The sequence below is a fragment of the Ipomoea triloba genome, chromosome 9, assembly GCF_003576645.1.
Source record: "Ipomoea triloba cultivar NCNSP0323 chromosome 9, ASM357664v1".
Lineage (NCBI taxonomy): Eukaryota > Viridiplantae > Streptophyta > Magnoliopsida > Solanales > Convolvulaceae > Ipomoea > Ipomoea triloba.
In genome coordinates this window covers 24,200,717-24,221,470 of record NC_044924.1, presented here as the reverse complement: position 1 = coordinate 24,221,470, position 20,754 = coordinate 24,200,717, and the positions used below count along the sequence as shown (strand labels likewise).

The window sequence follows — 20,754 nt, the reverse complement described above, 5'->3', positions numbered from 1 at the left end:
ATATGTAACAAGTTTGGCATATTGAAATCTATGCTCCAACTTGAGGGGGGTGTTATAGATATAAGGGTTAGTTGAGATATCTACTCTTAGCCCTATGTTTTAGTGTTAGGAACCAGTGGCTAAGATTAGTTTTACACTAGTATAAATAGCTCTACTCTCCTGTATATATACACACAGAACATATATACGAATACTTAGTTGAGTTTTATATATAGGTATTCTATTGTTTAACAAACATCAAATGGAGGGAATAATAAACGAAGAACTAAATTGAGCAAAAACACAAAATTCTAGGACTACATTGGGTCACCAAAGTCGTTTAGGACGAAATTGAGAAAAATGGGTCACCAAAGTCGTTTAAGACGAAATTGAGAAAAATGATTATAGTCGAGGATTATTATTATTGTTATTATTTTTGAAGTTTTTTAATAAAATACTAAAAGGTGGGCACTCCCAGGGTGGGGTGAATTTTGAAGGGTTGAGGTTAGGATGAGTGGAGAAATTATAAGGGTGGATCAAGATGGTGGATGTAGCTATTAGGATGAGTGGAGAAATTATAAGGGTGGATGTAGCTATCCCGACGAAATACCTACTGAAGTATTGGGGTTTGAACCGACTTCTTATTTGAGAAGCGAAATTATAAGGGTGGATGTAGCTATCCCGACGAAATACCTACTGAAGTATTGGGGTTTGAACCGACTTCTTATTTGAGAAGCCACAACTATGCCGCTCGACCGGAAGGTTTTTGGCTTTAAAATCTAAATTAGTATTGAGGTTTGAACCTGAGACTTCTTATTTGAGAAGTCACAACTATGCCGCTTGACCGGAAGATTTTTGGCTTTAAAATCTAAATCTAGATATCAATAGTTGCCACAAGGCCTTTGGCTTTAAGATCAAAATCTAGATATCAATGGTTGTTTTGTTCGTTGATTGGACATCTTCTAGTTGTCATTGACAGCTGATGGCTATTAATTTAGAAAAATTTAAAAATTTAAAAAATAAAAAATAACAAGTAAAACAAAAATTTGTACATTAGTCTAATTAGTGTTACTGAATTTATTAAATGTTAAAATTATGGACTAATTACACTATTTTGTCAATTTATGGTATCTCATTGAAAATTTTCAATTAAAAAACACTAATTTCACTATTTGTTTTTTTTTTTTTTGAGTACTACTGACTCTGTTATAATGTAGTATCCTACTTTCTCAACCTCTGAAGCACAATGAGTCAACAGTTGTCTCCACTGAGGCTCCAACCCATTCCCATCATCTATGTAGGAGTGTTAACCGGGACACGGGATACCACTAGACCACAAGGTCTTTGGCCACTTATTTATTTAAGGGTAAATTGACACATTTTTCTATGAAAATTATGGACAAAGTTAGGGCTAAAATTTAGATATTAAATAATACATGGGATAATCATGTATATAAATAAAAGAATTGTACCCAAAAGGAATTATTGGCAAAAATAAATGCAAGAAAAGAGAAAAAGGGAAGAGAGAGACTGACAGTAGCAAAGGCAAACAACGTAGGCTCAAGTGCTCAACACACATAAAAAACCCTATCGTGCCCCACTTCAACGTTTCTCTCATCGTTTCCAAATTCCAATCCCTTTTCAGTTCGATCTTCGCTATCAAACCTCTGAATCCATTTCGATCTCACTTTGCTCTGTTTATTCTTACTCACAAAATCCCCAAAAAGAAAAGAAGAACTCTAGGCTCAGTTCTTCGCGATGATTCCGTTCGCTTCGACCACTTCGTCCCAGATTCGGTATTTGCTGCAGAGCTTAAATGATTCCAACTCTGACTCGGTCTTCCAGGAGCTCTGCCAGGTTATATACTTACTTTCCATTTATCTATCGCTGTATATATCGATACGTTAGTCTGTGGATGGATTTTGCGTATTCATGTGAACGCACCTATTTATGCTGTCACTGAATTTCTCATTCCTTGTGGTATTTGTACGTTATTAAAGATTGTAGCTTTGGGATCCTTAATTATTGTTTGATTGTATGGGCATTGTTGAACCCTTAATTTTGCTTATTTATTTAAGTTGTCTCACCACTGATGTCCAGTCTTTGTGGATGTGGGTTGTGAGATATCTTTGTCTCACCACTGATGGTTTAGCTTGTTACTTGGGAGAGAGTGGTGGTTATTATGGAATTAGGGTGTATTTGCAACTTTTGAGGGTTGGTAGCATCCATTGACACACTTCTCTTTGCTTAGGGTCTTGGCTATTCAAAGAGCCAAAATTATAGATTTGGAATGCAATTGCTGGGTCAGGCACTTAAACAAAGCACACAATTGAAAGCTTAGTATTTAATCTTACGAAACCCTTTCATAAACATGTTTTTTTTTTTTTTTTTTTTTGAAATCCTGAAGGGTTAAGAATTTAGTGGGCATGGCTTTTATGCATCAGTTAGCTGATTTAGCCTATTTAACTGCAGTTTGCAACATATGGAATTGAGGGAAGAATACTGCTGCTTGGAACCATCTTTGATTACCTGAGTATTTATGGAAAAGACCTGAAGAATATTCAATTCGATGCAGTTTATTCTTCAATTTTCAAGTATATCTTGGATAAACCTAATTTCAGCACTGTTTTCTGTGTGTCCATAAGAGGTGTTACAATTAATGAGGAGTTTCTGGAAAATCTGTGTAATGCATTACGGTTGTCGGTATCTGAGAAAATTGAAGTTGGTCTTGCTTTGTCTGATTCTGAGAATGCTGATGTCAAAATGTGTGGTAAGCCCTTTTTAACCCATCACTACTGAGAAACTTATGCTCAGATCAATGTTGCTTTATTATATTGAATATAATGACAGCTAGATACACAAAGTACTGATGCTTTATATTCCAATATGGAACCTATTAATATATTTCAGGGAAAAGCTACTGCATGGGCCAGATTGTCGAATTATGTTCAAATCAAATGTCTTTTGATTCTGTGGAACACATTCAGAGCATTCTATTGTTGATTAATCAATCTGAAGGCCTTTCTAAGCATGTAGATTTGTTTATGCACATGCTGTCTCTTGTCCAATCAAAAGGAGGATCCCAATTCATTTTATCCCCATTGCTTTCTGATGAACTTCGTGAAGTCAACTTTTGGAGGTATTTTTTGCTGATATTGACTTCTTCTTATTGCTGTTATTTTCATTATTATTAGTTTTGGTGCATCTGAGGGGAATGGAGTGAATGGGAATTGAACTTAAGAACTCTTATATAGAGTCTTGGACTGTTATTATTATTTCTTAATAATTAATAATAGGAATTTTAACTCCATATTATAACATTACATACACACACATGTATATGCATATTTTTTCTTTAATTATAGTTTTCCGATTTAATTATAGTTTTCCAATTTAATTATAGTTTTCCAATTTAGTTATTACTACAATAACAATATTATTATTATTATTATTATTGTTATCACCATAATCATCATAATATATGTGTGTATTAATTTTGAACTCTAGTTTTCCAACTCATTTTTATCTTTTTATAATTTTATTTGCTGTAGGAACTTTGATGATTTTAATGAAGACAGTGAAGATGATTTTGATGCGCTTTTAATGGAAATGGAAAAGGAAATGAGCATGGCTGATACAATGAAAGAGCTGGGTTATGGATGCACAGCTAATGCCTTGCAATGCAAGGAAATCTTATCTCTTTTCTTACCATTGACTGAAATTACTGTTGCAAGGATACTTGGAATGATTGTTCGTACCTACTCTGGTCTGGAGGATAATCAGAATATATTTTCAACATTTCGAGCTGCTCTTGGGAGTACCACTGTGTATGATTTACCATCGCCAAGTTCTTGGAATGGTGATGTACTTATTGATGCAATCAAGGAGCTAGTGAGTTTACTTGTTTCTTTTATATATTCATCAATATTCATCAATTATAGGGTCTGTATTCTGTGTTTTGTTTGCTAATTCTTATTGATTTGCACAGGCGCCTGGGCTAAATTGGGGAACTGTTATGAAAAATCTAGATCATGAAGGGTTTTATGTCCTTAATGAAGCAGCTTTTGCCTTTCTTATGTCCATGTACAAATGTGCATGCCAGGTATGTATGCCAAATTTAACTGTGCCTTAGCATGTTCACTTTATTACGTGGATGTTTGGCTGCATATACAGTTTGCAGTGCCAGAAATTTGGGTCAGTGGGGAGAATGTACACTCAATAATAAGACCTAAAACATTTATATTATTATATTAAAATAGAAATACTATTAGAAGTGTAAAACTTAGTTATCATTATTCTTGATATGTGCTTTAAAATAAAATAAAATTAGGATTTCAAAATTTCAAGTTAAACAAAGAAGTTTTTATGATTACTGACTTACCGTTTCTCCTTAAATCAAATTTAAAAATTCAAAAAATTTGATAAATTAAATTTTTTTATTGAATAGACTAATAGTGTGATAAGCTGAAAAGGAAAGAAAATGTTAGATTTATGGCAAAAAGGGTTTCTTTAGACTAGTGCAAATTGGACTTTAACTTGTAGATTTATTATTAATCATGCTGTTTTTTTTGTTATTTTTTAAACTAATGTGTGGGTGCGGTTTTGTCTTTACGTACTAATATTCACTCCTGGTTGTTTAGAATGAGTGGGTGACTACCATGTTCTAGATGCTAGTTTTGTAGTTTAATTTGCATTTGTGGCTTAGGATCCCTTCCCTCTACAAGCTGTCTGTGGCTCTATCTGGAAAAATTCTGAGGGGCAGTTATCATTTCTTAGTCATGCTGTAGTGGCTCCTCCAGAAGTATTTACCTTTGCTCATTCTGGGAGGCAAATGGTATGTTTCTTTAATTTAGTATCTTCTTTTTTTTTTTTTTTTTTTTTTTTTGTTTTTTTTTTTTTTTGGGTTTGTTTGGCTGATCTGAACTGCCATCACTTTATGAGCAGGCCTATGTTGATGCCGTGAATGACCATAAGTTTCAACATGGACATTCAAACCATGCTTGGTTGTGTCTTGATCTTCTGGAAGTGTTGTGCCAGCTTGCTGAGAGGGGACATGCAAATTCTGTTCGATCCATTCTTGAGCACCCTCTTAAGCACTGCCCTGAACTCTTACTTCTTGGCTTGTCACACATCAATGTACTGATCTTAAAACACAATGTATCTTGTGAATCCTTTTCATTGTTTTCTGTATTGACATTGAATAGCAATCTTGTTATACCAAATGCAGACGGTGTATAATCTCCTTCAGCATGAAATTTCTTCAACAGTTTTCCCTATGATACTGAAAAATGCGCCAGGGATGGGTATGATTCATTATTTATGGCATGTCAATCCAAGCATTTTGGTGAGGGGTTTTGTGGATGCTATAACAATTGATACAGACAATATTAGCAGAGTTTTGGAGGCCTGCCAAGAATTAAAGGTTTGAGTTAATTTCAAATTGAAGAGTTTTAGGTACATTGTGTTTCTTATAATATAAAATTGTTTTCTTGTAATATAAATGTTCATTATTTTTCTTCTTTTAGATAATGAACAGTCACATCCTTTGGTTGGAGACTTTTCTTTCAAATGAAAACTTATACAATCTGTGCCTAACATTCCCCATTTGCCCTCTTCCCTCTCTTTTATCCTCCTTTGCCAACAACATGGAAGGAAAGATAATATATCTTGCATTGACCAAATTCCTTTTTAATGCAGATTCTTTCACCAGTATTGGATATGCTTCCTTCTAATCTTAGTATTAGACTTGCTGCTGTAGCCTCTATGAAAGGACTCATAGATCTTGAGAAATGGTTGAATACCAACTTAAGTACATATAAAGATAAGTTTTATGAGGTAGTTTCTCTTGTTAAATTGAGTTTCACTTTCACATTCTCTAATTTCTGTATTATTCCTGTTTGTAATGTGAGAATCTTGACTGTTGGGCTGAAATTTGTCTTGCTACTTATAGGAATGCCTAAAGTTTCTAAAGGAGGTTCAGTTTGGCTCTCAAGATGTTTCAACTAACTGCTTTCATCCCCCTAACACACTGTTGAATATTTATTTGGAAGCTTCTTCCATGTTCATTAAGGTTTTGGGTTTAGCTGTTGGACTAATTCATTAACAATTGTGCCCTTCATTAGTGTTCATCTAATCCATTTGCTTGTTATGTCCAGCTGCTTCAGTCTCATACTGGGTTAATTTCCTCTCATTACTTATCTGAGGAATTGGAGAAGCTAAATATGACATACATGAATTCTAACTCAAGGCTTAAGACTGTTGGTGCTTCTAATTCGTCAACTTCAGATGCTCATGCTGATGACATTGAAGCAGAAGTAAACTCATATTTCCAACAAATGTTTCATGAGGAACGGTCGGTTGAGTCAATTATTCAAATGCTTTCTCATTTCAAAGAATCTTCTGATAAAAGGTTTTCTACTTTTCTAATGCTATTCCACCTGTTGTCAAATTACTACACTTAAATGCCTAATTCTGTCAAAATATTTTATTGGGTATAATTTCTATAATTTTCGTTTGCATGTTGTTATGAAAGTGCACTTCTCAAACTCTGTAAAGAAAAAAAAATTGAGTTAGCGTGTAATGCTTTCACATAATGCGGTTTGGGGTAGGAAGATGTGTATGTAATGTTAAATATATTTTGTACAGAGTTTTTCCTAGGGGATTGGGAAAGGATTTCTATTGCATGTACATGCTGGGAATGATCAGTGATTGATCAAAGCATACTCTATAATGCCTAACCTTTATTTTTGCTTGCAGGGAACAAGCAGTTTTTGAGTTTATGATTGCTAATCTTTTTGAGGAATATAAATTCTTCTCAAAATATCCTGACAAACAGCTTACCATTGCTGCAGTTCTCTTTGGTGAGCATTTCTGTATCTTCTTGGAGGTTCTATGATATTGTTGGGGTTCTTGCTATATATATATATATATAAGCCAGTTGGGCATGGTTTTGCCTAAATTGGCATGGGTGGAGTTAGTCACTTTTATATCGTTGCCTGTTCAATGGAATTGAAGATAATTTGTATATCTGTACTATAGTGCCATGGTAGATAATTAACATCCTGGTAGATGTTAACCTTTTGTTATGTATGCATGATTATTTTTAACATAATTTTTACTTCATTATATCATTGCCAGAAATGACCATTTCAGGAAATTGAATTCCTCTGTGAAAAGGGGACTTGAAGTTATTGTGCTTAGTTCATTGTTCCAAAATTTTCAGGATCCCTTATCAAGCGTCAGCTTGTAACTCATCTTACTCTTGGAATTGCCTTGCGGGCTGTCTTGGATGCTTTGCGGAAACCTGCTGATTCAAAAGTACCATTTTATTTGTTTCTTTAATTTAATTTTTAATGAGGTGGTTCAACTGTTTGTGTAGACTTGATATTGCTGATGGCTCTCTATACACAGATGTTTTCTTTTGGCACTAAGGCTCTGGATCAGTTTCGGGAACGTTTGATTGAGTGGCCACAATACTGCAATCACATCTTACAAATATCTCATCTCCGTGTAAATCATTTGGATATTGTTCTATACATTGAACGGGCACTTGCAAGAATATCCTCTGCACATTCTGAGTCTGACATAGGCAATAATGCTGTTGCTGATCCGTTTCCTGGAATTATCCAGTCTTCAACATCAAATGTAGAGGTGAATATATTATTGTTTTTATTTTTATTATTATTGGGCTTGGGTGGGGATTTGTCTCCTGTATCATTTAATGGTTTAAATGCATGAAGAATTTGACAAAGACATGGTGATATTTTGTGGGATCCTATAATTATCTTATGCACAAGTATAAAATCTTCCAGATGCTGCCTTGCTTCCATGTTTGTCCACAGAACCATATTTTTTTCATTAGAGAATGCCATGCCCTTTAATTACAGTGCAAGGGGGTAACTTAGGGTGGGGCAATTTGGATGCTGACTGAGTCAACTGGTAGTTTTGTAGTTTAGCTTGAAATTTATTATGTTGGATTAAGAAAATATCTTTTTTTCGTTGATTGAGACTATACCTGTGTTACTCCAGCCTGCCTTACTCCAAGAAGAATGGCTGAAATCCTTGGCTCCTTGCTATCTTTGTATTTGTAATTTGTTTGTTTCGATTGCTTAAATTCAAACTAAATCAATTGGGGTGTGCATTTATGGTGCAAAATCAATTCAGTCTGGCCATTTTGGTCACAACTTATGTGAACTGAAAGTACTTAATATCTTTAATGCAGAATTCCCCATTTACATTGGGTGGACCTATGAGCTCCCAATCATCAGGCATGCAATTAACACCTCCAGTTCAGCTCCCGCCTAGACAGCAGAGTACCTTAGATGAGAGGAAAATTTCAACTATTCCTAGCCACATGAAAACTTTGTCCTCCACAAGTCAAACAGTGGGTGTTCCTTCAAGTGACGCATCTAATATTCCAAAGGCCTGTGCTTATTTCTATATGTTTATTTATAGTTTGGTAGAGTTTGCCAATTTTAATATTCACTTTTGCGTTTTGTCATTTCCTAAAATACAGTCACAGAGTGCACTCAATTCTGCAGCAGCGCACACTTCATCCCCCGGTTTTACTCGCCCAAATCGAACAAACTCAACTAGTACACATTACTTATTCTAAACTCATTACTGTTTTACATTATACTATTATGGGTATCCGTAATTATATTTCTGCAAACATCTAGTTTGTAGCTTTTGGTGTTTAAGCTGATTCTTTTTTATAGGGTTTGGGTCAGCATTAAATATTGAAACACTTGTTGCTGCTGCTGAGAGAAGAGAAACACCTATAGAGGTAAGTGTTTGTCAATCTGTGTCAGTTTTGTCTAGCTATGGATTTCTATTGTTTAACCTTGAATAAAGGAATTCTTATCTCTTCCCAAGGTGAATTAGTATACTAATTGCTTATTTATTAGAAAGTCATTGCTACTCCACTAACCTGATGTCTCCTCATTGTAAGAAAGCCTTCATATAGAAAGGTGTTCTGTTTTGTGTATTGCTATGCCAATGCTGCTACTGTGTTCTGCTATAAATTGTGTATCTTGGCAGCAGTCAAGTGTGTGCATGTTGACTGTGATCTAACAATGTGAAGTCTGTAACTTTTTATAAAGTTGGAGTTGCAATTTATCCCTTTTTCCTTTAATGCTGACTAAACTAATATATGCATTCATTAATCTCTTTACAGGCTCCAGCTTCAGAAGTCCAGGATAAAGTCTCATTTATCATCAATAATTTGGCTATTCAAAATGTTGATACTAAAGCAAAAGAGTTTGCTGAAATTTTAAAAGAGCAGTATTACCCCTGGTTTGCTCAGTATATGGTGATGAAAAGGTGAGAAGTTAAATATTTGGTTCTTTACTTTACTTTATAATGCTATTATGTATAGATCATTGTAGCCATTTTGAGACTTTCTCACCTGTTTGTTGTTTTATTTGGTTTTCTGTTTAATCTCTGCTTGCGTAGAGCGAGTATTGAGCAAAATTTTCATGACTTATACTTGAAGTTCCTAGACAAGGTGAATTCAAAGGCTTTGTACAAGGAAGTTGTCCAAGCAACGTATGAAAACTGCAAGGTTCATTGTCTACTCATACGACAAGTGCTGCCTATTAGAAAAGTTAAAACTATAGGTTATATCTTATTTGTTTATTTATTTATTATTATCATTAATTTTCAGGTCCTGTTAGGATCTGAACTTATAAAGTCAAGTTCAGAAGAGCGTTCATTGCTAAAAAATCTAGGAAGTTGGCTAGGGAAGATAACAATTGGCAGGAATCAAGTTTTACGTGCTAGGGAGATTGATCCCAAGTCTTTGATCATAGAGGTTGATTTTTTAAAATGTAGCTTTTGGAGTTCTTTTGACATTACATTTTGGTTCCCACTAATCTGGAGGCCTTCTTGTATTTAATGTGTTGAGCTATTGTTTTTCTTGCAGGCTTATGAAAAAGGGCTAATGATTGCAGTTATTCCTTTCACCTCAAAGGTTTCTGCAATATCCTTGTATTTGTTATTTATCTTGTGTTCTATGATATTTTATTTTATATTGTCATTGCTTGTTGCAGATATTGGAACCATGTCAAAGCAGTCTAGCATACCAACCCCCTAATCCATGGACCATGGGTATACTTGGATTACTTGCTGAGATCTATGCAATGCCAAACTTAAAAATGAACCTCAAGTTTGATATTGAGGTAAATATATGTATGCCTAGCTTTTTATTTTACACATATACTGTCTCTTGGATTGTCTTAATACTTGTTTTTCTCTCCGTTCTTTTTGAATTTCAGGTGCTGTTCAAAAACCTTGGTGTGGATTTGAAGGATGTTGCACCAACATCACTTCTTAAAGACAGGGTTAGAGAAGTAGAAGGAAATCCTGATTTCTCAAATAAAGATGCTGGGTCTTCTCAATCCCAGATTGTTACCGATGTCAAATCAGGACTTGTGTCTACTCTTAATCAGGTTGAACTACCACTTGAGGCTGCCACATCATCTCATCCTGGTGGTCACTCACGTATATTATCTCAGGTATATGCTTCTCTTTTTTGTACCTCTATTTCACTTTAGCTATTACCATTAGCAATAACTTTTTACACATGGTGGTTCAGTATGCTTCTCCACTCCATCTTCCTTCTGCATCACTTATGGAGGAAGAGAAGCTAGTAGCTTTAGTAGATCAGCATCAAATTCCTTCTGGTCAAGGTATCATACCAGGGCAGACACCATTTTCTGTTAGTCAGGTATTTTGGCAGCTGCATTTGTAATTAATTATTTAATTTTGTATTAAGTTTGTTTTGATAGAACTGGATATAAATTAATTAAATGTTCAACTGTTGCTGTAGCTTCCTACACCTACCTCTAATATTGAACAGCAAGTTATCATCAATCCAAGACTTCGTGCTCTGGGCATGCATGTGCATTTTCAAAGGTCTGAAGCGCAAACTGGAACTCAGCCATAATGGAATTGCTTTATTTGTTTGTCCTGTTAGTTATTACCTTGTTCTTAAGTATTTGTTATTTTCCTTGCTGCAGTGTGCTTCCCATTGCCATGGATAGAGCTATAAAAGAGATAGTTACCAGCATTGTGCACCGCAGTGTTTCTATAGCTACTCAGACAACGAAGGAACTTGTTTTGAAGGTTTTAAGAAGAAACCCTTCATCTAATTACATCCCGCCTTCCCTTTTCCCTAAATATACTGTGTCTTCACTTAAATTGCTGTAAAGGTCCTGTCTTCCTCTGCTGAATCCATGAATTAATTTATTGGCAGGACTATGCCATGGAGTCAGATGAGACCCGTATACGTAATGCTGCACATCTGATGGTTGCTAGTTTAGCAGGAAGTCTAGCTCATGTGACATGCAAGGTAGAAAGAAAATATTTTTTCTGTGTTTTTTTTTTTATTTTTATTTTTTTGTGTGTGTGTGTACTATTTTAGTTATTGTTCTGCTTGATGGTTACCATGCATAATTTGGTTTCTGATAAGTATGACGAATGTTTTTATGACCTTTAGGAACCTTTACGTGGTTCAATATCGAGCCAGCTACGGAGTACACTTCAGGGATTAAGTATTTCTAGTGAGCTCCTTGAACAAGCTGTACAACTAGTGACTAATGACAACCTTGACCTTGGTTGTGCATTGATTGAGCAAGCTGCAACAGAGAAGGTCTTTTCTAGCTTGGGTTTCTTTTACTTTTAAATGATGTCACTCTTGGTTGTTGCTTGGTTTTTTTTTTCCTCTATATTAGCATCTTGTCCAGTTTATTTGTGTTATAGGCTCCAAAATGAACAGGAAAGAGCTCTAGACATTGGACTCTGTATGCATAGATTTTGTAAAGTGTTACTCACCCATCATGTACTTCTGTCATATTTCTTTCTCTTTCCTTTTTTAGGTTTTTGTGCTCATGTTTGTTATGTTACTATGAACAATTTCTCCCGCATTGGGCAATTGAAAACTAACTTTTAAAGTTATATGGAGTGAGAATTTAGCTTGTGTTCTAGGGTTCAAATTAGTGGTGAACTTAGATGCTACATAAGATAACCTTTTTCATAGCTTGGAGGGTTCTTTTACACAAGATGGACTAACATATGATCTGCTTTTATTTTGTGAGAGCTTAAACCTCACTGTGGTTAAACATATTGAATCTTAAGGTTTTAAATCTGTTGCCCTGTGCTTTGTCTTTAATGTTGAGTTGTTGATCTCATATGTGGTTTATCATTCTACTGTATGCAGGCAATACAAACTATTGATGAAACCATTGCTCAACAGCTTGCTATAAGGAAGCATAGAGAGGGACCCACATTCTTTGATTCAGGTGTCTATACTCCAGGACACATGGGAGTTTTACCTGAAGCACTTCGTCCTAAACCTGGCCGTTTATCCCATTCTCAACAGCGAGTTTATGAGGCACACACGATGTCCTTAGCCTTATTTGCTTCTGTATTGACACTAATTAAGATTTATGTCAAGTTACATTCAATTCTGTCTACAGGATTTTGTTCGCTTACCTCTGCAAAATCAATCGGGACAAAGCTCAAATACTTTGCCTGTTGGTCCTTCTCCTTCACCAAGTAGCAGTGGTCTGTCCCGGGCTTATGTGGCTGGCTCTGGGCAAATGAACCCTGCAATTTACTCGGCTGGCCTTGTTAATGCAGGAATTAGTTCTGTTCCACAGCCTCTGGATATTGTATCAGAAGAAATAGATGCAAGTTCATCTCAGCTTCATAGGTGGTTTTTTCTTTACAAACTTAATTTAGAATCTTTTTATTGGCTGTCTGTTGTTCTGTATGTGTCCTCCAAAGAACAATTTTGAATTTTTTATTGTTAATGCCTCATTCTGTTTATATTGTAGTGCTTCCTCACCTAGCAATGGAATGGGTGATGGCGGTTTTGAAAATGACACTATTGCTCAATTATCTTCAGCATCTACAGCTGAATTGCAGCCTGTTGAACAGTCTAATGTTGTAAAGGTAGTTTAGGTTATTTTATGCATGGTGATCAGTGATCTTTTTAGTTTGGAGTCTTGCATGTAAATATGCAACTGCTTCTTGCAGGAGCCAGGTCTCTCTGTACAGCCACCAAATTCAACACCAACCTCTGAGCGTCATGGAAATAGTATTTCAGAGCCACTGTTGACCACAGGCGATGCTCTGGATAAATACCAGATTATTTCAGAGAAGGTTCATTACTTCTGTTTTATTTTATCTGCGTGCGTGTATTTTGCCCATAATGATAAATTACACTTTTGGATCATCAGATGGTATTCCTTATTCACCCCTGGTTCTGATCTTATTTTATCTGCGTGCTTGTTTTTTTTTTTTTTTTTGTTTATCCCTAATGAATTCTAATTACTTGCACAATATATTGGAGGAAGACAGCTATTTTCATTTTGTTTTTGTCCTATGCTCCTATTGGGGGGGTTTGTGCTGGTTGAGTTTTCGAGGTGGTAAAATAAGTCAACATAATCTATATAATTGTCTCAGTTTCTTTTATTATAATCTTTTTATGATGTAAATTTTAGCATAAATCAACAATTTCACCCATGCATAAACTTGACTATGAAGAATGTAAGAATAGGAAGGTGGTGGCTACGGATTTGACTATTATGGATATTTTATTTTATATTCGTTGCTTTTATCTAATTTGACCATTTATGTTATTTCTACAGCTTGAAAATCTGGTATCTACTGATGCTAAAGAAGCAGAAATTCAGGTATTCCCATTGTCTTTCTTTTTGTGGACTAATTCAGAATAAATTGAATTCTTTTAATTATAAAAAATGGAATTGCTTCAAATTACAGCATCCACATTGTTATTTTTATTATCATTTATTCTGCTTTTAGAAATTTCTTCTCCAAACTTCATCAGGATGTGATTGCATGTAATTATATGGCTCTTTTGACAGGGTATTATTGCGGAAGTTCCTGCAATAATTCTCAGGTGCATTAGTCGAGATGAGGCAGCCTTGGCAGTGGCTCAAAAGGTGTGTTATTCTCCTTCTGTAGGGTAGAATTGTATTCACCAGGTTTAATGTAGAGTAGAGTTAATATTTTGTACACGTGATTTGAGGTTTCCTCATCTTTTTTAAGGTGTTCAAGGGATTGTATGAGAATGCATCAAATACTGTGCGTGTAAATGCTCATCTTGCTATTCTGGCGGCTATCCGCGATGTCAGCAAGCTTGTTGTTAAGGAGTTGACTAGTTGGGTATGTTGCTGAAATATCTTTACTTGATTTTTTTATTTTTAATTTTTATATACATATAGTCAACACTCATATATTCTTATCATGTTATAATGTTATATACTACTGTATAATGATGTACTACTTTTTGAGGGTACTGGAGGAAGTATCATCTTCAAATCATATTTGATTGTTTCGTAATGTCATACCCTTGAATTTTCTATTTCTCTCCCCCTTTTGATTTATTATTAATATTAATTTTCGTTTGGGTGGGTAGTGGCAATATGGTAAAAGATTTGCAGTCTAGGCTCATCCTATCCTTGCCATTCATCACTGAATTTTAAAATTCTGTTGATTAAAATTATATATGTTATTTTGGCAGGTGACTTACTCTGATGAGGAGCGGAAGTTCAACAAAGATATTACTGTTGGTCTGATACGGAGTGAACTACTGAACCTAGCAGAGTACAATGTTCATATGGCAAAACTTATTGATGCAGGAAGAAATAGTATGTGGCCAATAACTTTTTACTGATATTTGCTTTTAGCATTTCTAATTGTTTGCTTATGATGTGCAGAGCCTGCAACTGAGTTTGCCATATCTCTCATACAAACTTTGGTGATGAGTGATTCCAGAGTCATATCTGAGCTACAAAATCTTCTGGATGCACTTGCAAAGGCAAGCTCTTACTCTTTATTATTTATTTATTTATTTTTCCATACACAGCATTGGTCTTAATGAACTAGATTTTGAATATTTTAAAATCTGCAGCTTGCTGCTAGGCCTGGTTCTCCTGAGTCATTACGGCAGCTGGTTGAGATAGCTAAAAATCCTTCTGTTAATGCTTCTGCTTTGTCTGGTTTTATGAGCGGGAAGGAGGATAATATGAAACAACCTAAAGACAAAAAGGTTTTTCAAAATGGCTATTTTTACTCTGCTTAGTATATTACCAACTTTAAAAAACTGATGTCTTATGTTTATTTTGTGATAGGCTTCTGTGCTCCTTCAAGCTGGTAGAGATGACACAGGCTCTGATTCTGTTGAGCCTGACCCTGCTGGATTTCGTGAACAGGTATTTTTCTTACATATCTGCTTAGTTGTCTGATTCTACTTTCAGTTTTATAAGGGTTATAGAATAAAACTAGACAAGGAGTAGTTTCTGATAATTTTGTTTCAATTAGCATTTCCTTCTGTTGTTGCTCATCTCATGGTGCCATGTGTCACGCCCCACCTCCGGGACATGACCCTGCCATGGCATTTACTGTGACAATACGAAGCCTGACCCAACATACTCAAATCCTTCTTTAAAAAAAGCACTTATATATTGAATACTAATCATTAGTACTTCCTCAAAAAAACCATCAACCACCAAAATTGAATATTTACATCCTAGAGTAGTAAGCCCCACATCAAGAATACACCATGGGCTACCAAAAATACAAACGCCTTAGTTAACATCCAAAGGAAACCAAAAATCCATATCAAGCTCCAAGTGCTAAGACTAAAGCTCCTAGTTCTTGGATCAAGGAAATAGTGAGGAAATTTAAGTGATATAACTCTTCCCAACCCCAGATCAAGCAAACTTAATAGTATAGGCATGGAATAATATTTAGATACAAAATCTTACTGTTCAAAATCCTATCAGAGTTATAATTATCATTTCATACGTATATGCAAGTTGTTTTCAAAATAGAAAAACTTAACTATAAGGGCATTCAAAACCATTATACCATAACACTAGCAAAAAGCTCAATTTTCTTTCTTAACATATTCAGAGGGCACAAACGCTCATTGGCAACCTACAACTACTATTATATCCCGTGGCATGGGCGTGAATCAGAATTAGTCGGGCTTAATGATTCAGAATGAGTCAAGCTTGGCAATTCAGAATGAGTTCTTTGCAACGTTCCAAGCCGAAACAAAACAAATTAATCATATCTAGGTTACCCAATGAGCAAGGCCAAACATTCACAATAACCTTTATAACCAAATAGCGCATTGTAGTAAACATCATTTCTTTAAAGTGCATCCATCTTTAAATATATATATATATATATATATAGGCTAATATTCAAGTGCATCCACCTGTTTTTCTGAGGCCTTTCGTAAATGCACACAAGCTACTACACTAATGCACGCATAGCTTGTATGCATTGTTATGTATTAAATGCGCAAATGTGTTGTGATTGAAATCAATAGTCGTTGCAAAACATTTGTTTGTTTTTACATTTTTTGCAGGGTTACTTAGACTGTTTAACTAGAAAAATAGTTCTTCTGCTATGATATTTAAAAATGAAATGCCTTTCAGTGTCAACTAAAACTTGTTTAATTTTACTGATGGCTTGGCTGAGCTGTAAATCTGTGACAATGGAGGATTATGTGTAAATTGTTTGCTTGGGTTTACTGACTTTTATACAAGTGGGGGATGTAGTATATGCTTCATCTTTCTTGCCTGGCTCATAGAAGAGAGGTAGATTCAAAACTGTGAATGCTATAGCTGAACAATGCTGTGGTCAGTTATTATTAAGCAATGACACAAGTCAAAATCATATCAAGAGCTCAGTTTTTACTTTTTCTTGGTTCTTCCTTTTTCATTCTTAGTGGGTAGTTGCTGTTTGGAAAATCTTAACGAGTGCCTTTTAAATTAGTGGCTAACTTCAGATGGTTACTGAACCAATATTGGAAATGTGAAATGCTGAACATTATCGAAATCTAATGCATTGAAAAAATTGAAATTGGAAGTATATATTTTAGATCTATTAGTCTATAATGTTCTTCAGCCAGTGCAGTATGCCATTACTTTAGAATTTAGAAATACCCATCTCTCTTATAATTTATTTATTTGGTGCAACTGCCTCTTTTCATTCTTGGCTCTTCTAGGTCTCCATGCTGTTTGCTGAATGGTATCGAATATGTGAACTTCCTGGAGCAAGTGAGTCGGCGTATGCACACTATGTTATACAATTACACCAGAGTGGCCTATTAAAAGGGGATGATGCATCAGATCGTTTTTTCCGCCTGCTCATGGTTAATTCTCAGTGTCTTTCTTTTTCATGATTCAAAGTGAGAAATATGACGCTTTTTAGATGCGCGCTAACTATGCTTTCTCCTCCAGGAACTTTCTGTATCACACTGCTTATCATCTGAGGTTATTAGTTCAGGTCCTTCTCAGTCACATTTAGTACCTCTGTCATTCCTTGCTATTGATATCTATGCCAAACTGGTGTATTCTGTTTTGAAGGTTAGTATTGTTTAATTCTCTCTCTTACTATTGTTTAGCTTTTCAATAGATATTATCTTTATTCGACCTGTTAGTAATTGTGTTTGATTAAACTTCTTGGGCTTTTCTTTTATTTTTAATTTTATTTATTTATTTATTTTTGTAGTTTTATCCTGTGGATCAAGGAGTCAGTAAACTCTCTCTTTTGCCTAAGGTATGAAATCTGTATATGAAAGTTTAGTTGTTTTGGCTTAGATATTTAAAGTTCTTGATTTCCATGACAGGTCCTTGCTGTAACAGTAAAGTTCATCCAGAAAGATTCAGAAGAGAAGAAGATATCCTTTAATCCCAGACCATATTTCAGACTATTTATTAATTGGCTCTTGGATTTCGGTTCATTAGAACCAGTTTTTGATGGTGCAAACTTTCAGGTGGATTCTCAGGATCTCTTCATTGCTGATGCTGGTGGTTCCTTAACTGTTGTATTCATTTATTGTTTTTGTATGTTGTTTTCAGGTTTTGACTGCTTTAGCAAATGCTTTCCATGCTCTTCAACCCCTCAAGGTTCCAGGATTCAGGTTTGTCTTCCATTATATAAGTACCATTGTTCTTTCAAATCCATATTAACTTCCAGGATAGAGATTTAGATACATTGTTGGGTTGATATTTTGTTACTTTTCTTTCTATAATAATTTTCACTACAAACACTTTATCTTTCATCCTTTTGCTTACTTGAGGATTTTCTTTCAGCTTTGCATGGCTTGAGCTTGTTAGTCATAGGAGTTTCATGCCAAAATTACTCACTGCAGCAAATGCTCAGAAAGGGTGGCCTTATTTTCAGCGGTTATTGGTGGATCTTTTCCAGTTCATGGAGCCATTTCTGAGGAATGCTGAACTTGGAGAAGCGGTTTGTCTTTGTTGAATGGATTTATTTAAAAGTTATTTCACATTTTATTGCTTTCATACAGTTTCGTCTTCACATCCTCATCTCTTTTCTTCATAAACTTTATTGTAGGTTCATTTCCTATATAAGGGGACACTCAGGGTGTTGTTGGTTCTTCTGCATGACTATCCAGAGTTCCTTTGTGACTATCATTTCAGCTTCTGTGATGTTATCCCTCCGAGCTGCATACAGATGCGAAATATTATTCTTAGTGCATTCCCTCGCAACATGAGGCTACCTGATCCTTCTACTCCCAACTTAAAGGTGATGATTCGACAAAAAATCCTCGCAAACAATTGCTCTAATCATTCTGAGTTTGGAAAATAAACCTCTTTTGTTTGCTTTTAGATTGATCTACTGGCAGAGATCAGTCAATCCCCACGCATTCTTTCCGAGGTTGATGCTGCTCTTAAAACAAAGCAGATAAAGAGTGATATAGATGAATACTTGAAGGTAGATCTAAAAGAGAATAATTTCATCATTCTTCAATTTGGATGTACTTTTCAAATGAGGCTCTATAAAGTCACTTTTGCAATCACTCAAACCTTTTCTTTGTCTCTATTTATATGAAAACTATGTTCATTGTTCTCATGAATTGTGTTCTTGCATTGATCAATATACAGACAAGGCAACAGGGGTCTCTGTTTCTTAGTGAGTTGAAACAAAAAGTGTTACTCTCTCCAACTGAGTCTGCCCGTGCTGGGACTCGTTATAATGTCCCTCTCATAAACTCGCTTGTACTTTATGTTGGGATGCTGGTATGTACATATGATACATGCTACAGTTTCTGGAAATTCTTATAGCTATATCATGTTTAATCTTTTTTCTTTTCATCGAATAATTGTTGAATCACGTTCCTGTAGGCTATACAGCAGCTGCAGGCAAGAACAGCTGCTCATTCACAGTCGATGGCAAGTAGTGGTGTTTCATATCCTGTTTATTTGGTGGGTGCTGCTCTGGATATATTTCAGTCATTTATAATGGACTTGGATACTGAGGGGCGTTACCTCTTCTTGAACGCTGTTGCTAACCAATTGCGTTATCCAAACAACCACACGCATTACTTCTCCTTCATTCTCCTCTACCTCTTTTCAGAATCAAATCAGGTGTGTTTTTTTACCCTGAGAATTTAATGGTGAAATGTTTCTTCTGATTTGATCTTCTGTGTGTTCGATGATGAATTGAATTGCAATTGAATCTGCTGGTTCACCTTAGCTAGCATATGTAGGCATTCTATTATCATAGAAAGTTCTAAAATCAGCCCCTGTTCTTAATTTGTGAATTTTATATATTGGTGCATCAAGCAGGAAGTAATCCAAGAACAGATCACGAGAGTCCTATTGGAGCGCCTAATTGTCAACCGGCCTCATCCATGGGGACTTCTTATCACTTTCATCGAGCTCATAAAGGTAATGCTTGTGATATTGTGATGTCCTCTATTGATTTTGTCTGTGCCTTTGCAAAAGTTGATGGCCTCTTAACATATGGGCAATTAGGGGTAATCCCAACCACATGGTCACAAGTTCGAATCCTTGCCCCCACCGGTTAGCTATGGGTAATCTTGACTGGTTTACTTCCTTATGGTCCTTTGCCGGCTAGTCAGTCACACTCAAAAGGGTTGTGGGGTTACCATCGTGTCATCCAATTAGGCTATGGGTTGATTCATTCACCAATTTATTGAATTCATTAAATGGTTGGTCTGAACTGTAAATGTGTCCATATAAACACCCCATTAATCCATTTAAACATACACATTGATATGAATTCCATAGCAATTAGCTTATCTTCACGGGCTCTTAATGCTCTTATTTTTTGTTTTGACAGAATCCTCGATATAACTTCTGGAGCAGATCATTTACTAGGTGTGCACCTGAAATCGAGAAACTGTTTGAATCAGTTTCGAGGTCATGTGGGGGCCCTAAGCCAGTAGATGACAGTGTGGTTTCTGGTGGGATTCCTGACAACATGCACTAATTCCATGTCTGTGCCTGTGTGCTTACATTAACAACAGACAGTCTTTTGCTACTTTGCTACTTCAATTTCGTATCTGATTGATTGCATTTCTAACTTTTGTTTTGCAGCTAGTTGGTGTGTAGTGTAGATAAGTTGTGTACTTATTCCGTACTTGAAATGATTTTTAATACATTGTTGTAACATTAGATTATAATTTTATTCACATCTTTTTACTATTATTAGGACAGTGCTACATAATAATAACAACAATGACAAAATAAGGACAATCTTAGATGTCTTTACATTTGTAATTCACAAAAAAGCCATCCCTAGGTCTAATAGGTCATTTGAAATAAATAAGTAAAAGAAAAACAAACATAATAGAACTAGTCATTTCTTGAGTGGTTTTGTTTAAATGAGAATTGGGCTACTTTTTAAGATTGATTTCAGTTGTTATCACTCATCATTGGTTAAGGGTTTTAATAAAAAAAA

General features: G+C 35.3%; 1 protein-coding gene across 2 annotated transcripts; it reads left to right on the top strand.

Moving 5' to 3' along the window:
• Positions 1–1,505: 1,505 nt before the first annotated feature.
• Positions 1,506–20,501, top strand: LOC116030009 (CCR4-NOT transcription complex subunit 1). 2 transcript variants are annotated; one of them, XM_031272087.1, is made up of 51 exons: positions 1,506–1,836; positions 2,452–2,749; positions 2,890–3,118; positions 3,531–3,870; positions 3,968–4,081; positions 4,685–4,813; positions 4,924–5,115; positions 5,207–5,401; positions 5,677–5,814; positions 5,930–6,049; positions 6,135–6,388; positions 6,736–6,839; positions 7,202–7,296; positions 7,390–7,629; positions 8,201–8,362; positions 8,495–8,573; positions 8,697–8,764; positions 9,155–9,300; positions 9,433–9,541; positions 9,644–9,790; positions 9,902–9,949; positions 10,029–10,157; positions 10,254–10,493; positions 10,574–10,705; positions 10,808–10,893; positions 10,998–11,103; positions 11,234–11,329; positions 11,477–11,629; positions 12,197–12,370; positions 12,456–12,691; positions 12,816–12,933; positions 13,018–13,143; positions 13,632–13,676; positions 13,869–13,946; positions 14,053–14,169; positions 14,528–14,654; positions 14,724–14,824; positions 14,918–15,055; positions 15,138–15,218; positions 17,027–17,173; positions 17,262–17,387; positions 17,533–17,580; positions 17,651–17,797; positions 17,883–17,944; positions 18,117–18,273; positions 18,382–18,573; positions 18,658–18,762; positions 18,933–19,067; positions 19,173–19,415; positions 19,617–19,718; positions 20,134–20,501. In XM_031272087.1, exons 1-51 carry the CDS (start codon positions 1,738–1,740, stop codon positions 20,281–20,283), a joined length of 7,203 nt encoding a protein of 2,400 aa, XP_031127947.1. In that variant the 5' UTR covers positions 1,506–1,737; the 3' UTR covers positions 20,284–20,501. The 2 variants fall into 2 exon arrangements, with proteins under 2 accessions (XP_031127947.1, XP_031127946.1); XM_031272086.1 differs by having other exon boundaries at positions 8,201–8,401.
• Positions 20,502–20,754: the final 253 nt, after the last annotated feature.

Excerpts from the sequence above, each read along its gene's own strand:
- LOC116030009 (XM_031272086.1), top strand. The coding sequence starts at position 1,738 with ATGATTCCGTTCGCTTCGACCACTTCGTCCCAGATTCGGTATTTGCTG. Across the intron at positions 1,837-2,451 it reads TCTTCCAGGAGCTCTGCCAG|TTTGCAACATATGGAATTGA; the intron begins GTTATATACTTA and ends ATTTAACTGCAG. Across the intron at positions 2,750-2,889 it reads TGCTGATGTCAAAATGTGTG|GGAAAAGCTACTGCATGGGC; the intron begins GTAAGCCCTTTT and ends AATATATTTCAG.